Genomic DNA, 21,617 nt, shown 5'->3' on the forward strand with positions numbered 1-21,617 from the left:
CCTCAGCTATTATTAAAGAAACAGACATGCGGTTTTCGCGTCCCTGTATCATTTTTTCGTGATACTTCTAAAGCCACAAACAGAAATATTCCAACTACTTTTGTTCCTGAAATAGAAGGCGAAACCAAAAATGTTCACTTTTGGAGACGTTATTATTTCTCAGGTCTTCTATAAGATGGAAAAAAAAATTAAAACTGCTTATAATAGATATTTTTACATAAAAGTCAGTGGAGTATATAAGAATTCATGGCCTACTATTAAATAAATATAAATATGGATTTTTCGGAATTTTGAAGCTGAAATTTATTGAAGATTAGGTCGTCATACATCAATGTATTCAGGAAAAAAAATTGCAAAATTTTTCGTTAAAACATACAAGGTATTCCATTTAAAAAATACCAATACCCAATATTACAAACAGTGCTCTAAAAAAATTTTTAAATACGTCATTGAATTTTATGTAAACATATCTATTATAAGCAGTTTTCATTTTTTTCTATATTATACAGGACCTGAGGAATAAGAACATCTCCAAAAGTGAACATTTTTGGTTTCGCCTTGTATTTCAGGAACGAAAGTAGTTGGAATATTTCTGTTTGTGGTTTTAGAAGTTTCACAAAAAAGTGGTACAGGAATTCCACTTATACACACACAAGATACGAATGAAAATTTTATATAGTATAATGAAATGTACCATCGACTAATTAAATTCAAGATTTGGCGACATTCGCTCAAACAATTCTTCACAATAGCAACATATCTAGATCCTCGCTATAAAACGGAATTTTTTAATGAAGCGATTAAAGAGAATATTGAAACAGAATTAAATATCACTGCTTGATGATGCAGATACATCTAAAAATGAGGCTGAAAATATTCGTTCCTATAGAAAAACGGAACGGAATACGTTGTTCTAACATATAAATTATATCGTAAGAAATATTTTTTAGTTCAATACAAATAACTTACTATACGAGGATGTATTAAAAAATCATTAGCCTACTATAGAATCAAAGAAAATTTCATTGTCAAAATATTTTATTTCTTACAGTTGAGAAAAGAGATGATAGTCGGACAGAGCCAAATCTGGTGAATAAGAGGGGTGCTCTAGTAATTCAAACCCTAAATCACGAATTTTATTGCATGGCAACATTAGATTTGTGTACAGGGGCGTTGTCCTGCAAAAACAAAACACCTTTGGATAGCTTTCGCGTCTTTTCTCTTTAATTTTTTCCCGTTGAGTGGTCAGTAACGTCGAATAGTAATCTTCAGTTATTGTTCTACCCTTATCCAAAAAATCAATCATTATTACTCCATGACAATCCCAAAAAACTTAAGCAAGAACTTTTCCAGCAGATGTTTGGATACGAAATTTAGGTCTTGGAGAACCAGAGTGTCGCCATTCCATCGATTGTTGCTTTGTTTCTGGATCGTAGAAATGTATCCAAGTCTCATTCATAGTAACAATTCGGTTTAAGAAGTCTACATCGTTTTCAAATCGAACGCGATGCTTCTACCCTTGCACGCTTTTGATCAACATTCAAACATTTAGCGATCCATTTTGCAGTAATTTTTCTCATGTCCAAATTGACTATATGATGAACGCGTTCGTATGACACAGAAACTGGCCTTCTCAACCGGTCATCATCTTAATGGAAAATTTACCTCTTTTGAAGTTTGCAGTCCAATTTTTCACGGTCGCATACAAAGGACATTGATCACCAAGGGTAGCATATCTTCGTAAATCTGCTTACCTCTTAACCCTTTTAAATACAGGTACTTGATGGTGGCTTGATACTCCAATTTTTCGGTTTTCACAATTAAGGTGGACATTTTTTTTCTTTTAATTTATTGTGTAACTCTGGTTTACTTTTTTGACGCCAAACTTTACACTGACACTTCTAATAAGTTATTGTTCGTCGCTATGGTAACGCAATATTTTGTTTATGCATGGAACTGGTCTAGACTAACTAGATATCAATACATCCTCGTATGTGTGTAGGGATGTACTTGTAATCGAAAGCGTTGCAGATAATGAAAGTATTCTTTATTAAGGTCAATAAATTAATCTTTACTGAAGTTTAAAGTAACAAATGTATCTTAAATTACAATTCTCGATCGCAATCTAAACATCAAAAATAATTATTCATATTTTTACTATTATGTCAGTTGAAAAAAAATGAAGATTCATCTCTCAGTGCAATAGAATGTACAAAATTCTTGGTTAGTCCGTCTTTATCCAACACAAACAAACTGGATGGTTTTCCCACGTGAGAACATGCCACATATAGTTGTCCGTGGGAAAAGCATGGTGTTTCCTAATCTAAATCACATACAAAATCTAGCCTTGTGCCTTATTGATCTGGGAATTAAGATTGTTTGAATTCAATTGACACATCTGTAGGAATCATAGGGATTCGTGGCAGCAACACATTTTCGCCTTTCCATTCAAAATATTGGCTTCAATAACGTTTTTCATTAATTTTTTAATGACTAATCGTATGTCATTATACAGCCGTGGTAGGTTCAAGTTACGAAGTAGAATGGCCGGAGATCCAACCTTCAATTGTAAATGGTGTGGTGGCTTACTTGGCAAATCCAATGAATTTAAAAACTCAATTAGATAATTCGTACTTTCGTTGGTATCGCAAACTGCATCGATAGATTTGTATGACACCAAGTCCCCAGGCAACAACTGTTGTATTTTTAAATTTTACCCATTGACGTCAACATTTTTTGTTGCCAAAATTGCTCTTTCTGCCAGCCACTTATGATTTTCATATTGTGTATGTACATCGGGTATTACAGTAATAGGACTGAGTCGATTTAAAAAAATTTATTGAGCCAATCGTTACAATTCTTTAAAAACTTTCAAAATAGGCTCCTTCTGCGTCGATGCAGCGCTGCCAGCGCGATTTCCAAGCATTGAAGGCGTCACGGAAGGCATTCTCCGGAATAGCCTTGAGAGCCGCGGTGCATGCTGCTTGGATCCCCTCTGTCGTCTCGAAATGCTTGCCTTTCATCGGCCTTTTCAGGCGAGGAAACAAATAAAAAGTCCGGGGGGGGGGCACATCTGGGCTGTAGGACGGCTGCGGAAGCGTTGGAATGCCGGCCTTAGTCAGGTAGCTGTTCACAAGAAAGGCGGTGTGAGCCGAGGCGTTGTCGTGGTGCAACTTCCAGTCTGCTGCGATGTCTTGTCGAACCCGATTGACCCTTCGTTTGAGTCTCTTTAGCACTTCGACACAGTCGACGGTCTGTGTTCAAAACTTTGCGCACACGATTCACATTGTCGGTGATTGTGGAAGTCGAAGGTCTTCCAGCACGGTCTTCATCGGCGACCTCTTCCCGGCCCTCCAAAAAGGCCTGGTGCCACCGAAACACACCACTTCTTGCTAAAGCAACATCTGGGTAAGCCTGCTTTATCATATCAAACGTCTCTGTCGCAGATTTACCGAGTTTCACACAGAATTTAATCGCGTACCTCTGCTCTAACGAACGCTGCATTTTCGGCTTGCACAACTCACAGAACACAGAAACACGTCGCGTGAAAATGCCTGTTCCGACTCTCCAATACACAATATGAATTATGAATCTGCCAAAGTTTTGACAACTGAAAAAAACTACAAAAAACTTGCCCAAAATGATCAATGCATCAATAAGAAAACTGATTTAAATTGTGTAATTTATGTATATCTTTTAGATTTTGAAAAAACATATTCTATAAAAATTCAACAATATTAACAACCAACTAACATCACCTAACTTATAAATTTCCGTATTTAATCCATGGTCTCAATCTGTCTACTCCACGCAACGAATCACCCCTTTTTTCGGTTGATTCCAAGGCCTCAATCACACTCACTGCTGGTCCAGGTTCTTGAGGGTCTTCTATTCTGCGGTTGATACATCAATGCTTTTTTCGGTCACCCGTTCTGCTCCATCCTCATCACATATCCGTACCGGAGCAGTTGCTTAGTCTGTATTCTCTTTTGAAGTCGTGTATACTTGATCTGTTCTTCGTCGTATATCTTCTTTTGTTGTTCCATTTTCCGAAATTATGCTTCTATCGACATATTCTTATTCAAACCCCATTTTACATATTCGTTGTCCAACTTTCTCAGCATATAATCTGCATCATCCTCGTCGCCAGCTATAATAACTTGGTCGTCTACGAAAAATAGAATTGTTATGCTCTATCTCAATATACGTTCTAACAATTTTAGTTCTCCAACTACTCAGAGTTTCTTGAATGTATATTTTAAATAATGTTATAAACTGCATCCTTGTCTCAAACTTTTCGAATGCGAAAATGGTTTTGATAGGGTATTTCCCAACTTGATTACAACTTTTGACTTTCTGTATATGTTCTGAATAGCTCGAACATAAACATTGCTGAAGTCAGATTTCGACAATATATCAAAAAGCTTATTCAAACGGCACCGTGCCGTAGGCCTTTTCGAGATCAACAAATACGAGGTGAGTGGCCAAATTTCTGGTTTTACGTTTCTCTAGTGTTTGCTGTGAAACAAATGTATAATCAATACATGTGCGTCCCGCATCCGCCCGTTTTTCTATTTCAAATATTTTTCTTTCAATTATATTTTTCAAAAGTTTGTCGTACAACCTTCCTATTGCACTAGTTAGACTATGGCCCGATAATTACCACAATTGTTCTTATCTTCTTTCTCGTATATTGATGTAATATACGCCATATTCCAGTCTTTTAGGCAGGGCCGGATTAAGATTTATAAGGCCCGGGGCTAAAATAATGACGGGGTCCCCTTAAGGAATTCGGAAACCCAAAAAAATTCACAAAATAATATCGATACGTTAGATTTGTGGTGTCAACATATCAAAAAATACAAAATGATTTCCAAATGATGGGGCCCTCTTGGACCTGGGGTCCGGGGCTATAGCCCTCCCAAGCCTCTAGCTTTTAGGATTTCGTCCCCATTCAACAGGCACTTATTGAGTTTCACCAACTCAATGGGAATATTTCCGGGTCCTGCTGCCTTTCCATTTTTTGACAGTTTCCGAACTTCGTCTACTGTTAGCGCTTCTAATTACTTCTTGGTTTTGAATTTGGATATCATTATACCGTAATTGATAATAATTAATGATCGATCCATTAATTTATGTCTATTAGATTGAAATTATTCTGTTGTTTGTCTCCATTTCTCATGTTTTTTTATTGTTTTTCCACGCCATTACCACCTTCTTTCCTCCAATATACCTATCAATCTCTTCACATTTCTTTTCCCATGTTTCATTTTCACTTTTTATGACTTCTTTTTTCAATTCTGTGTTCCAGTACATATAAAATTTTCTGTCTTCTGTTAAGGTATATACTATAGGACGTTCTTTTTCTTTTGTATCAGTCCTTTTATTGTTTTTGTATACCATTCCGAATTTTTTGTATTCCGTCTCTCTTGGTATCCTAGAAATACTTCAGCCACTTCCTGCGTGTAGTTCTTGACATATTTGAGGTAATGAAAAGTATACTAAATGAGAATAATAAAAACGTATAAATATTAGTGACGATCCCTTATTGTGGTGGAAAGTAAATGGAAATAAAAAATTTCCGCACCTTCAACCAATTGCACGCCAATATTTTTCGTGTCTACGGCGTGTTGGCTCGGTAGCGAGCCAACAACTTTTAAGTGGCGCTGGCCTAATCTACGACTCGTTACGAAATATATTGGATAGAGACAAAGCTTTTGTTCGTGAAGTATAATACACTACTTTTGTCAGTCAATTCATTTGATTTAATTTATTTGTTAGATTCCGTTTTCATAATTAAATGATCTAACCTATACAAACCAAGCTCATCTCCCTGTTCAGGCTAGGTGTGGTTAATGAGCATAATTCTGAAGAATGTACAGAACACTTTTTCTCGAGAATTGCAGGTCTATGTTAAGGCCTCTTGACATGATACAATACAACGCGCAATGCAATGCTAGACGCAATATTTCTGGATAAAAAGTTTAGCTTCATGAAAAATCTCGCAATTACAAAACTATCTATTTAGTGCCATTAATTGAATAGGCGGCGGTTGTTGATGAAGCAATATTCGCCAAAATTTATGAGCTAGAGAAAAACATTAAAAATACAAAAACAGAAACCCAAACGAAATTAACGGTTTTTTTGAGTGCAAAAAGTTCTAAATAAAATAAAATTACATAGTGCATGAATTTTTGTTTTGTCTTCGTAAGCACTTGAAAATATATACGTATGTACATAATATATGTTGTGCATATTATGCACATAATTTTATCATATTACATATTTACTACATTTGTACTTGCCGTGACTTGTTATTGCTGCGTACCCATATAAGAGAGAAACGCTACCCATGTACCTGCATTAGTGAGAAACTCGGGTTAGTGAGAAACCTCTAAAGCAAGAATGAGGTTGTGCTCCCTTGAACTCTCGCTTATCCAAGTTTGACTGTACATCTTTACTGAATACAGAATCAATTTTTAGACAAAAATCGCATTATTTTCGATAAATAATGAATTAAATTGATTGATGAGTCAAACCTCTTGTACTCGTATGTGTTAATGTTTGTTGATTATAAATGATTTAAATTTTATGTCAGATAATAATACATTGTATCAACTGTACCAAATAAAAATAACGAACAACACTTGGAAGTTTTCAAATCAAGATTGGCGTTCACCATTTCTTGATGAGTTATATCCAATGTCACAAGAATACATCTTTCTTCTGTGTGTATCTACAATACATACTATTGTATTAGCTTCGGTAGAGTTTTTGTTACTTTTGTTAAAAATGCCATAACAGAATATGCCGATCTAATTTTATTAAATGAGTATTTATAATACTGTCTTACATTTCTCTTCTCCAGAGAATAGCATTAGTTACAATGATGAAGACTAGTAACTTTTCGTGTAACACCCCATCTGTCCATCATGCTCCAAAAGCGAGGCGGCAGCAGCAAATATCATTATTGTCATTTATCCACTGACCACATTTTTCTTGTTCATTCCACTTAGCATAATGTCAAAGGACGTGCAATATTAATTTATGAAATATTTTGATTTTGAGAAAATTACATGCAATTCTTGGACGTTGTCTTGCACCATGTCAAGCTACCTTTAGAACCTAACTGCCTTTGCATTACCCATTCTTGAACCATACAACCATTTATGCCCCAAACAATTAAGGCGTCCGTCTTCTTTGTCAACTAAACCAACTGTTCATTTTTGACCTTCGCACTTTTAACCTCAAAATTTTTATTTTTAAAAAATTCCGTCATGCAACTTCAACTTATCTCTCAAATTCAGGGTGGCGCAATAGATAAGGTATTGTTGAAATAAAAGATATGATGATTAGGTAATTAAATGAAGTTTATTTTTTAAAAATAACATAAATCTGGGATGATTGCTGGCGGATATTTTCTTTTAGCTGACTGATGTCCCTCGGATTGTTCATTTAGACTTTATGTTTGAGGTGTAAGTGCTACGTGGAAGCTAAGGAATATCACCTCTGTTGAAAATTAGTCTCATAGTCATTTGATGTGTGACCGTCTTGTTGGAACCAATTTCTCATATTCGCTATTCTTGATCTCGCAAGTTCTGGTTTCAAATATCCCTCTAACATCGCAACATAGCGGTTGGTGTAAACGGTGATGTTTTGTCCTCGTGAATCTTCAAAGAAGAAAGGGTCAATAATTCCTTTGCTTGAGATTGCTGCTATAAGGATGAAGTATAAGATCCAACTTCAAAATTCGCTGTAAACTTCGTTGCGACAAGTTTAAAGCTGCCAATCGCTTCCGAGTAGACACATGCGGATTTTTTCGTACTGACTCCTTCACCCTATCAATATTGTCTATGGTCCTAGACGTTCTTGTATGACATTTAACTGGTGGTTTAAACGTGGAACCGGTCTCTTCAAAACGCTTAACCCATATTTTAATTTAATTTGCAATCGAAGCTTCATTAATGTGCCTTAATCAATATCCTGAACGATACAGTCGCCTTGTCAAGACGTATGAACGACCGTTCTCGTAAAACCTGCGAACACAAAAAGCGCGACGCTTTCCGTCGAAGTGACTCACTCCACAAGTGCAACTATCCAAGCACGCTAGGTTCCTCCCGCCCACGCACCATTTACCACGCGATTCAATATGCACGTTTTATTGCGCCACCCGTTATAAGTGAAATTCTCACAAATGGCACCAGAAACATGGGAAACGAAAGTGTTGTCAACCCTTGAACAGTCGTTCTTCTATCAAAATACCCTCGTATTTAATAAGATAGAATAATTGGTATAGTCAATGACTTATTTTTAAAACCTATTGTTATATAAAATGGGCAAGTTGCTTGATGCCTTCATTTTTGTTAAATTCAAGATTAGAATATAAGATTTAACTTAGATGTACACAAAAATGTAGGAAATGTTAATAAATTTTAGAATAATTGTTATGTGCAATTACATATCCAACGTCTCCATTATAATTAAAAACACATTACTATGATTATTCTTTATTTCCCAAGATCCTTGAAAATCAGTTTACATGATCACTTTCAATAATTTAATATACTTACTAAAAAATAATGTCAAGAGTGTTACTGAAATAGACACTGCGTAGCACTATTTGGAAGAACTCTATTTTGAAATTTAAAATTATTATCCAAACATTAGATCATTACCGAAGAAAGCTTAATTCCAAAATTACAGTATTAGTTGTTTACCAAATAATATGATAAAATTACTAAATTCAGGTATGATGTAAACTAGAAGCATACATAAGCCTAAACTAATTTGATTGCTGAAAGTTTTATACAAAGTGATTAGGAAACAGTTGGTGTTTTCATGTTTATGTGCATTCCAAAGCCAAATGACTTGGGTTGAATACATAAAACAACCTGTTTTTTCAAAAAATTGTAAGGTTACACCAACCAATTTCCAATATATTGTACACAATACTCAAAGATGAGTGCGCACAATGTAAGGAAAATGAATAAGCATATATTTGATGGAACCAATCAAACTAATTGTGGAAGTATTAAAATTTTTTCGAAGTTAAAACATTATTTTTATATTGTATTTCAATACTTTTTTTCAATCTCTTTATTCATAACCTTAATTTTTGCAATTGCTATGGGTCCGATTTGGTTCAAAATGAGCATACATGGCTTTTTTGGCGGCGGATTGATGTTATTAGAGTTTGGTTGAAAACAAATGAATATTTCGAGGGGTCGCAGTCCAAAAAAGTGGTTTTTGACCTTTGTTCACCTCTTCAGGTCAAACGAAAACCGACTGAAAAATGAAATTTCCCATGTAGGTTCAATTAGTTGCGAGATGATTTCCTGTCTAAGGTCGAAACTTTCCATCTCCACCCCTCTCCATTTTATGGTCATTTTTGTTATATTTTCTTATTTTTTGGCCAGAAAAAGTTTAACTAGAGGGTTCGAACTTCGTATGCAAGTAGGGGTGATGTTGAAGAATGGTCTTTCTTAAGTTCAAAGTTTGCTTCTTCAGTTCTTCTAGCACAAAACGCCCGAAATCATTTTGATCGTTGTAACTGTTGAAATGGACCGCCTCCTATTTAATGAATAATACGAGTATGATAGTTGCTAGGGTGATTTTTTTTACTTCCCATTTTCGAAATTTCTTGTCATTATGACAGTTTTTTCTTTGTTGTTAATTGGAATTGAACTAGAGGGTTCGAGACCACCGGGTCTATTGAAATTATGAATTTTCATTCGAGAGAGAGAGAGCTAACTTGTGAAATGAAAAGTTATTGAGGAATAGCAAATTTTCCATATAAAGAAATAAGATTGAGAATTGATATCATTTCCAAGAAATTCATTTTATGGAAAGAGTTGTTTGTGTATTAGTTAAATTCTTCATTCGATGAAAAATTCGACTTTCGTGATGGAGCTCTGCTGCTCACGGCTTTTTTTGGTGCTATAATTACAAACATTTTCATATCCTAGTTATTTTTCCCACAATTTCGTTAAAATTTTTTGTAAATACATGCTCTGTCACTTTTAGATTATGACATATTTATCCTTTTGTTCTACTTTCTTTGGTCTATAAGACATATTTTTTAATACATCATCTACTGTAACAGTACCGTTCCGTTTCAATTGGTACACCTCTAAAATATTTAGAGAAGAAGAACTGTTAGAAATATTTGGAATTATTTTATTTTTCATCAAGTATTTCGCCAATAATTACAACTATTTAACAACTTTTAAAAAAAAAATTATAACAGAGTGCTTCGAGACTTGATGCAAAAAATTCGGGAATGAGGACCCCTCTTTTCTGAGTTATAAGCCTTTAAAGTCGCGAAATGAAAACTTATATTTAAGTATATTTCCAAAATTATTCGACAATTATGAATTTTCTCCGTATCTCCATGTACTGTTTGACGCAATAAATAATTCTACTAATCTGCAGGCCAGGGGCGGCTAATGGTTAACGATTGGCAACTTTTACAGGGACAACCTATACAATCTAGAGATAGAAAAAATGAATTTTTCAATCTATTTTCAAAACAAATAGGTATCCTTTGCTTAACTTGATCAAATTTATGGTTTAGGAGATATATATTTTTAGATCGTTGCACATACCAAGGAAACCGTTCCCCCGTAAAGAGACATTACGAAGAAAATAATCATAAAATGTGATTATTTATTGAAAATACTTATATATTTATTAAACATTTCTAATTCAACTGCATACTGTCTAACATCGTGTTACTTAAATAGAGAAAAAATTGTAATGAACAAAAGTTTAGTTGGTTAGCCTACAAATTACCAAATAAAAACAAAAAAAAACTACAATAAATGTTCGAAGTGGACACCTTGCACTTCTACATATTTCCAGAGTCTACGGAAGATATTTCTTTGGAGTCACAATGGAAGTTTATTCTATCGATCATTTCGTTCCTTGTGTTTATTGGTGTTGCATTTACCAAGCTTTTAAGATATCCCCCAAAAAATACATGGAATGCTCTTCCAGGTTCAAAGAAATATCCTCCGTAGACTCCAGAAGTATTTAGAAATGCAAGGTGCCCACTTCGAACATTTATAATATTTGTAGGCTAACCATCTAAATTTTTCTACATTTCAATTTTTTCCCTTATGTAAATAAAACGATGTTCGACAGTACGCAGTTCAATTAGAAACGTTTAATTGCGTTTTAATACCTCTTGTAATTATTTTCAATGAATAATTACAATTTATGATAATTTTCTTCAGAATGTCTCTTTATGGCGAACGGTTTCATTGGCAGGTACGACATATATATCCTAAACCATAAATTTCATTGAGTTTAACAAAGAGTTCCTTTTTGTTGAAAATCGATCAAAGATTTCATTTTTGCTATATCTAAATTGTACAGGTTGCCCCTGTAAAAGTTACGGATCAATAACCTTTGGGGACGAGCCGTCTATGGCCTCCAGATATTAGTGGTGTAGAATTATTTATTCCGTCAAACAAATACATTAAAAATTCAAAATGGTCGATTGTATGATTTAGAAAATATACTTAAATATAAGTTATGGTTTCGTAACTTTGAAGGCCTATAACTCAGAAACGATGGGTCGTATGAGAAATTTTTTTTTGCCACAGCATTATTTTTACGTCAGCTTCTTACTCCCGAATTTTTTGCATCAAGTCCCGGAAAACTGTATAAATAAACTTCAGACGAAATAACCTTTCTAGTCCACAACAGGAGTGGTTCGAATTTTAATTTAAATGTTTTTTTTTCGACATCAACATCCTTTGTTAGAAAGGGTATGTTCAAGGCTGCGCAAAATAGGCGGAGCATGAATTCTTGGTTTAATTATAATATATAAATAAAAAATTTTGTATACTATTCGGCGGATTCGCTGTTTGTCATAATTTTTTAGATTTGAGTTTATTGGATATATGTTATGTGTAGTCCCAACAATCAAGTATGGTGGTGGCTCAATTATTGTCTGAGGTTGCTTTTCTAGTCATGGAACGGGCGATTTTATAAAAATTGGTGGAATTATGAAAAAAAAACAGTACAAAATAATTTACAGCAAAGTGCCGTTCCTTCGGGTTTGCAATTAATTGGTGATAGATTCATTTTCCAACAGGACAATGATCCCCATCATAGTTTTGGAAGGATATTTGGAAGAGAGGAATAAGGAGTGTTATGTTTTAGTTTTCTCAGAGCCAGGATCTCAATTCTATTGACATTTTGTAGGAGAAGCTTGATAGGAACATCTTCGCGAGACGAAATGTGGAATGCTGCAACAAATTTTTCATAAGACGAATAGTTCGTAAGATATAACGAAAAAGGAGTGCAAAAATATATAACGAAAAAGGTGTTCGCATCCCTTTTTCTAAGGTGTCGGCCGGGGGACAAGGGTTGCAATCCCACAAACTTCCTGAGCGTGAACGAACTTGAAAACTGCCTGTCTCCCTGTATCGAGTTATGGAGCCATAGACACAAGACTTCGATTAAGTAAATTGTAAAGAAATTTCACGTTCGAATTTGACTTCATTATGTAAAACAACGATGACAAAACGCATTTCAATGCTAATTTCGCGCGGTTTTCCAATTTTGAGATCTTAACCGTAGCAACCACAAGTTTAGACTAATTGAATTTATTTGTTAACAAACCCGTGTAACCTCAGGTAATAATGAGTATGAAGCACGTGTTTTTAGAAGCTAAATAATTATCGACCTATGGGAAATAACAACAATGCAATTATTTATTGCTACATCATAAAAATAAAAATATTATTACGACTTTACCACACTTTAGATATTCGATATTAACAATATAATAAGCAGGTGTACATTTCTTTTATTCATCTTATGGGGTTTCGTTACAATTGATCATCATATTGTTTTAATGTGTTCCTAAACTTTTTTGGTTCAAAGTTGGTGTTTACGTATGCGATAACGTTCTTGTTTGATGACAATCTCTCCCGCAAATAAACCTTTAATGTTAGGAAACAGGAAATAGTCGCTATGACCGGGATCTGGTGAATACGGTGGTTTGTCAACTAATTCCAATTGCAGCTCGTAAATTTTAGTCATGGCAATCACCAAAGTGTGAGAGGGTGCTTTGTCATGATGGATACGCACTTCTTTTTCTTCAAATGCGGTCCTTTTTTTTGCAATTCACCTTTTACATTATCAAGCATTGATGCGTAGTTCTCGCCTGTTATTGTTGCACCGTTTTGAAGATAGTCGGTGAAGACATTCTCAGAAGTTATCGAAAAAAACGATGACCATTGCTTTTTTCGCAACAGGTTCACTCTTTGACATCCACTGTGTTGACTGTTTTTCTATTATTTATTTTAGGAATACACTTGTATACTAGGTATAAAACTGGGAAATGCTCATTCCATTGCGCTTACACATACATAATTCTTCAGTCAGTATATGGCGTTCGCGATAGCATCTTCTATATCAATAACCTTAATCTTACGGTCGTCCAGTACCATTTGGTGAACTTTAGAGTTTTCTTTTGTTCGTCCCGAACGATCTGTCAAGCTGAAACGGTCACGTTTGAATTTATCTAGCCCAAATTTTACGGTCGTAAATGATGGTGAAAAGCCTCCTTTGTCTTTTATTTGCGTAGGCGTATTGTTTATCAAAAACAAATAATATATGTAATGACAGCTCGATATTCAATTTTCTACATTTTCAGAAATATCTTGACAACGACTAATCTATTCGATTGTCGATCAGAAACTAGGCATCCAAAATGACTGAATTTTAATGAGAATCTCTTTACGCATGCTCAAATATATTACCCAACTTATGTTGATAAGTGCTGACCTCGTATTAGGAACAAATAAGATAAAAAAGGGCGTTTGAAGGTTTTTTCCCTAATATATTTTTCTTTTTTTTTTTGATTAAAAAAAAATAGGTAGTAACCGTTTTTAAAACATGTTTTTTGTTTTAAAACTGCATTTTGAAATACGACGGTTGCTACTCAAGTTTTGAGATAGATAAATAAAAACAAATATTTATAATGGCTTTATTGTTTTCCAAAATATTATCCATTAAGATCAATACACTTTTACATGCATTTGAACCAATTCTCGAAAGTATTTTTTCAATTCCGTTTTAGTTCCTTTTCAGATAAACGTTGATGTCGCAATTTAATTTTGATCGTCGGAAATAAGAAGAAATCATTAGGTGCTAAACAAGGACTGTACGGCGGATGTTTGAACTGATGTGTGAGAGCTCGCATTGTCGTTGTGGAGAATGATTCGTCTTCTGCCATTGGTTTTCCTGATTTCTTAAAACACTTCTGGTAAACAAATGCTAGTATACCATGCAGAATTGACCGTTCTACGATGCTCTAATGGAAGGGTGGCGAAATGTTCAGTTATTCCAGACCCATACAGTCTATTTTTGTGGAGTTTCGCGTTCACATCCATAGATATATGATTCGTTGCATGTCACGATCTTATAGACATGTTTTGAAGCACCTTGATTGAATTTTTTCAGCATTTCTTTGCACCAATCGACACGAGCTTTTTTTTGAACGAATGTGAGATTATGCGAAACGAATAAAACTTTTCGACGGTCAAATGTTCATGCAATGTGAAATGGATGCGAGTGGAATTAATGCCTAAGTTTGTCTCAATCTCATTGTATGTCATATCAGTTTACGCACAGCATCGATGTTTTCTGGCACAGCCGATTTTAGACGATCTTCACGAAATTCATTCTGAAGTGTGTGACTTCAGAAAACCAGTGAAACACGATGGCTCGAGATGGTGCTTTATCACCAAAAGTCGAAGCGACTAAGTTGGAATTTCTCGAACCGTTGGTGATATTCATACTGAACACACTGTTTACACTACCACTACACCAACACTCACAATTACACTGACTGACGCGCGTTTCGATAACCAAGTTATAATTTGACCCCCCTTTTTTATTCTAAATTCTCCCACCTCAAATGCATCCATTATTTTATTATTGGATACATTTTGTAACAATTTTACATTGTTTATATTCATGTCATGAATGTGACTGGCAGCGTGATCGACAATATCTGATTTTCCTTTCCGTCCCTATTTTAAATGAGCTATGTGTTCTTTAATCCGGGCAATAACGGATCTCTTAGTCTGCCCAATATACTTTCCGTCACAATCACCTCAGCTAATTTCATATATAAGTATCTAAAATGGTTACTGTCCATTATTTTCCAATTCCAAACATTATAGAAAATTTTAAGAGCTCGTCAAAACTTGGTGAATAATTTCGAAGTAATTTTGGGCTCAAGTATTTCCAAGGAAGGCAATATTTTTGAATGCCAACAAGTGTTTTTTTGAAACAGCCATAAACGGTGATAGGCAGTTGCCCTTTGCTGTTCCTTCGTCTTGTTTGTAAAATTCGTTGTTGTTCTGGAAATAGTTTTGTTTCATACATATCTTTGTTAACTGTAAATATTCTTCTACTACATCAGCCTCCAAATTATCATCAAGGTACTCCAAGCTCTGTGAGATTGGCACTCTGAGAAATAATGAACTTACATCAAAGGAGATTGAAATTTTCCCATCTTCAATTTCTGTAGTCTTCACTTTATCGATAAACTCTAACGAATTCTTTACTCAAAAACTCAGATTTGATGGGTAGGTTTTCAAATTTAACGAATTTAACAAATTATCGCAATTTATTTCCAGTTTTTGGCCAAGATAAATGTTTTTACTGTCTGTATGGTAACACGTTCTGAGTAGGTTCACCAAAAACAATGTGAAACTTTATGACGGTAATATCAGATTGACATATTCATATCAGTGTTACCATATCTCAAAACTTGTATAACAATCTTCGTATTAACTATGTAGTAAGCTATTGGTATCAATACACATAAGCATCTGTTAAAATCAAGCGTTAACTAGCACTTTTTATAATTTTTTTTGCTCTTTTTCAGGTACTAACTCGGGTCAGATGATGCCTAGCGAAGGTCCACCGAGTACTCCTTCATCTAAATCAAAAGAAAAAAATATACCTAGGACAAAGGTCGTCGTGGCCTTATATAATTATAAAGCAATAGAAAGTGGTGATTTATCATTAGAAAAGAATCAATCCTATGATGTAATCGATGATTCGCAAGAGCATTGGTGGAAAGTTAAAGATTCAAAAGGGTAAGTTGGTTGTAGTTTTAGATTTATTCAAACACACAGATAGTGAATCAAAATACGAAGTCAATTAAACGTTTCCGATCACACTCTGGAATATGTGAAGTAGGAAGTATGAGGCCCGTTTTTTTTTCAACCTCCGACAGGCTTTAAATAAAAGACAAGATCATATAAAACAATAATTTTATTAGCAAAAGATTAGTACACTTACAGTTACTTTTCGACATAATCATCGAAGAGATTGAGAGATTTGTCATATCTGTGGACAAGCGTTTCAATACCCTCTTCAAAAAAAGTTGCCACCAATGAATTCAAGTAGAATACAAAACAGATCTTGAACCTTCTGGAAATTCCGTTGACAAAGCAGTAATGATGAATCTGAGGTTTTCTTTAACCTCGTTGAACCAGGTCATCTGAAACGACAGATTTGCGACCTTGGCCCCTTCGTCATGCACATCATTACGGTCATCTTTAAACTTTAGACACCATACAAGCACATCACCATCACTCATGAAGTTTATCCCATACCCTCTCCCGATTAGTGTAGCACAATGGCCTTTAGCCTGTAGAAAACGAATCACACTTCACAATTCACATCTGGCGGGAGCATCAATAACGGCGGACATGTTTACGTGGCTGTAGCACAACGCCGACTGACGCATGAATGTCAACAATGGCGGAGTGTGTAGTGCGAGAGCTTCGCATTCGCTTACAGCGCATACCCGTTTTCTTCTATCCTCTTTTTATGAAATATTGGTTACTTTTTGCCTCATCAATCACCGGTAAGTGAGTTTTGAGTATTTACTTAGTATTCTCTCTTTGTCTCTATAAAAATATGTCATAATTTTTCTCCACTTTCACTAGGAGTGATTTATTTTTGATGTTTTGTAGACTTGTTTATATCCTATACGTTCCCGGAACACCTTATACCCTGTATAAGGGTGTTCCGGAATGCAAAAAATTCGGTAGTGAGTAGATGATGTGAAAATAATGCTGTAAAAAAAGCAGAACTTATATTTAAGTATATTTTCTAAATTATACATTCGACCATTATGAATTTTTAATGTATGTGTTTGACGGAATAAATAATTCTACACTAGTATCTGAAGGCCTGAGGCGGCTCGTGCCCAAAGGTTAATGATCCGTAACTTTTACATGGACAACCTGTACAATTTAGATATACCAAAAGTGAAATTTTTGATCGATTTTTTAACAAAAAGGAACTCTTTGTTTAACTCAAAGAAATTTATGGTTTAGGAGATATATGTCGTACATGCCAATGAAACCGTTCGCCATAAAGAGACATTCTGAAGAAAATTATCATAAATTGTAATTATATTTAATTGTATTAAAACACAATTAAACATTTCTATTTGAACTGCTAAATGTCTATCATAGTGTTACTTACATAAGGAAAAAATTGAAATGTAAAAAAATTAGTTGGTTAGCCTAGAATTTTTTTGTGTTAATGTGTAGACAGGAATAGTGGGTAATAATTTAGTAGGTCCATATTTTTTTGATACCAACCTGAATGGTCAGATTTTCCCCAAAATGATTTCCCACCCATGCTATGTGATATCTTAAAAGCTTGGTATATGCAACACCAGTAAATACAAGTAATGAAACGATAGAGTAAACTTCCATTGTGACGCTATAAGGCGTCATATCAGAAAATTTTTCACATGTTACAGCATTATTTTCACGTCATCTACTTACACCAGAATTCTTTGCATTAAGTCCCGGAAAACACTATATAAATTACAACTGTTTGGTGTGTTGAAGAAATGGTGTAATGTGCTTTTTTAAGAAGAAGCCAAGTGAAAATTTGATGGCAAAGTAGAGAAAAGTTCTAGAGTTCCAAGGTACCAATAGCTACTGCAATGATTTACTGGACAGTATTGCTGCTTTTAGATTAGATCATTCGGCGATGCTGCTGCTTTAGACCGATTTGAAGGGGATTTATACTAAATACTACACGAATACTCAAAATTACCCTATCGGACGCACGTTTCAATAATCACTTCTTACGTTAGAGATTCTAACTAATTTTTGGGAGGTGATTTAGCGTACTTGAAGGACAATGGATCTGTTAAGGACAGTAGGGGCAATGAGCCCAAATGGGTTAGTGGCGATTGTTCCAGTATTAACTGAAGACCGATGAAGATGCGGGTGGAGTCGTTTCACGTGTGCTAGGTTCGAACACCCGTAAAGGCTTTGTTCATCGGTGAGATGAATCTACCGTCTGTCTATTTGACTCGCAATGTATTCATGTCAATGGTGGGCATTCATTTTAATTCGTTTTATTGCTATTTTTTCATTAGTTTTGCATTTTCCTTATAACCAATTTGTCTTGAACGGTTTACAGTAATACCAGTCAAAAATAGTGACTTCCATCATCTCCATGCTTCTCATGTATAAACCACAGAAATGTATAAAATATATGTAAGATCTGAAATATTTATATAACACTAGCTGGCCCGGCAGACTTCGTACCTCCCCAATCGATAAATAAAAGACCTGTACTTTTGTACAAAATAAGCTTAAAACAAACAAAAGGAATCCTTTGAATGAAGTGTTATTATTATTTTCGATTAATTATATATCGTATTGCTAACTTACAAAGCAGAGTTTTCTTAAAATACTTGCTATTTATAAGGTTTCAATTTGATATTGACAGGCACACACAGTTATGATATGGTCTGTTAATCAATTTAAAGCTTTAATTTAAAGTTTTCCGACGTGCGAACACGCGACTTATTCTTCTAACGACTGGCCTTGCGATTTATTTATGGTCATCGCAAAGGCCAGACGTTCCCGAAATTGTAAACGTTTAAAATCGAATGGTAAATCCGTTGGAATCATCCTCTCCTTTGTATAATTTGTTGGCCAGTTTGTGGTGGATGAAGTAGCACACTTGGTTATGCCGGTGTAGATAGTCGGTATTAGCTAACACACTACAAGCAGATGTTATATGCTGGATGGTTTTTGATGTTTGTTGGCACTTTCCGCATTTGTCAGATTGGATCCTGGATAGCCATCATGAAGCCTTCAGCCTCTGGAAATTATTATTATCAATTAGTAGGCATTATGTTAATTGAAAATCAAAATATTCCGAAAACGCTACAGTATCGAATTTTGTGAAGAGTACATTTTTGGTGTACAATTAAATGATGTTTAAGTTCACTTGAAATTCTACTTAATAAATATAATAATGAAAAAATTATCTTCAATGTTACTAGGTACGAACCGTATAACTAACGCCCTCTATGAGAGTCAGACATAAAATTAAATTCATTGGATGTATCAGCTTCCAAAGTATATTCGTATAAAATTTCAATACAATGTTGCCAGCAGTTGCGGCAAAATCCGAAAAAATGTGTATGTCCTAAACACGGATGTCGTTACGAAATTTTTTTACTGAGCAAACCCCAATTTTTTTTCAGTTTTCTATCATCACCTTTTTTTGAAACACCCTTTATAATAACAACAGAGTATTTAATTTTAAAAATTTTTGTACTTCATTCAATTATATTTTTCATTTTAGAAACATTGGATACATTCCTAGTAACTATGTTAAAGAAAAAGAATCTCTTGGACTTCAACAGTATGAGTAAGTATATTCATATTTGTTTTTATTGTCGTGTTGAATTGCATAAATTTTATGAATTATCTCGATTGGATAATTCTTGTTTAACATAATTATGTAGTAAAACAAATAATTATTATTCAATATTTTGTATCTCTGCTCATTGAGTGAGAATAAAGCCTCACCTTTTACAAATTGATTAATAATCATACAACATGGAAAAGCTAAAAGGAATAAATTCATTGTCTCTATTATTTTACATATAATATAAAGAAATTCAGAAACATGTCAAACTACAATTGTAAACTGATATTCCTCATTGATAAAATGAGATCCTTACCTTAAAATCCTTTATGATGGAAAGGTGCTACCTTGAATTTGGTAAAAGGAAAGTGTGTACTCTGGATATCGCACCTCCGCTTAAATAGTATCATAAATTAAAAAATTCTGTTTTATTGTGATAGAAACCTTAGAAACCTTATCTTAAATAATGTTATGTGAATAGTTACTTTGTAGGTTTGTGAGTTTTCTTTCGAAAAGTAAAAAATGGAGTTAGAATTAATTTCAAACGCTTATTACTCGATAGTTTGTTTTGTCTTAGGTCTTTTCAATAAAAAATGTTATCATTTTAAAGTTTATCGAAAAAATTAGTATCTACTTAACAAAAGAAAACCTATACAGGGTGTCCTACGACGAGTTAAAACTATCTGTATATGGCAAAATACTTAAAGTAAAATCATGAAAATTTCTACATTTGGGTTTTCGGATACGATCTTTCTAACTAAAATATTTTCAAAGATGGCCAACTTCCGGTTCTATTTTGTTATTTTAAATGGAAAACCTGTATATTAATACATTTTTAAAAATCTACGTAAAATTTTACTACAGTTTTGTTTAAAAACTAGTGTTACTGCTCCTCTGTCCATTGGTTTGCTAGCCACTCAGACTCTTTCATCCAAAGAACAGACGAAGAGGGTTCCGGAATTGATAAGTCACTAGCAAATATTGACAACGAAAACAAAATAGAAACGACGGAAAATGCAATCGAGAAATTCCCCATAAAACTTCAACGAAAAGTGTTTGCCAACCTGGTAGATTTGCACAGATACACATTTCTAAAATATTTTGAGGAATATTTAAAAAAACTTTACTTCATGTTGTCACGCTTATGCTGAACATCCTGTATACCTCAAAATATTTTAGAAATGTGTATCTGTACAAATATAACAACTTTTATTTAAATTTTTTTTTGTATATTTTAACTTAAATTATTGCACTTCTACACACTAATAGGCCATTCTGTATATACAACAGAAAGTAGTTCGACGCCACGTGTGTTTAAGTATCACATGGTCCTTACGTAAAGCACTTGAAGTCCTAAGTATGAACATTACGGTATAATTTGGAGCTATGAGGACAGTATATTATTTAAATATCCTCAACGAATTAAGGCTGTAATAGATCTGAAAGAAAATTATAGGTGAATGACAATGAACGTATTTTCCCATTTATTTACTTTTATATTAAATGGTGTGGAGTTAATAATCACCAGCAGGACAAAGAAGCCTTGGAAGACCTAGGAAAAGATGTAGTGACAACCTCCCAGGTGACTGAGCAGAGGCAATGATGTGAAGAAAAACAGGCAATGATGCCTATACACAGCAGGAAGAAGAAGAGTTAATAGTCATAACTGTCGTTATTGCAGTGAGAGTGATTATCGTTTATTCATACACATACATACACAAACAACACTACAAACGTATAAGTTGTGGTAGGGGAGCCCACGATGTTAAATGGGAATTTACTCGAGCATCATAGGGACCTATTGAGTTGCGAAGCTTACGGCCGTTGCATAATTGTACATTTAAAGAAAGCTTTAAATTTACAGTTCCCGTTAAATTAAGTCCCGA

At 34.3% G+C, this 21,617-nt stretch overlaps 1 protein-coding gene across 3 annotated transcripts in view; it reads left to right on the forward strand.

Moving 5' to 3' along the window:
• Window positions 1-21,617, forward strand: part of LOC130441135 (tyrosine-protein kinase Btk29A) — a 62,404-nt gene that overhangs the window by 6,369 nt on the left and 34,418 nt on the right. For all 3 annotated transcript variants that reach the window (XM_056774685.1, XM_056774684.1, XM_056774683.1), the window contains 2 exons: window positions 15,914-16,127; window positions 19,666-19,731. In XM_056774685.1, the coding sequence (XP_056630663.1) occupies window positions 15,931-16,127; window positions 19,666-19,731 (263 nt within the window). In that variant the 5' untranslated portion in view covers window positions 15,914-15,930. The remainder of the gene's footprint in view (window positions 1-15,913; window positions 16,128-19,665; window positions 19,732-21,617) is intronic.

The sequence above is a fragment of the Diorhabda sublineata genome, chromosome 3 (assembly GCF_026230105.1).
Source record: "Diorhabda sublineata isolate icDioSubl1.1 chromosome 3, icDioSubl1.1, whole genome shotgun sequence".
Lineage (NCBI taxonomy): Eukaryota > Metazoa > Arthropoda > Insecta > Coleoptera > Chrysomelidae > Diorhabda > Diorhabda sublineata.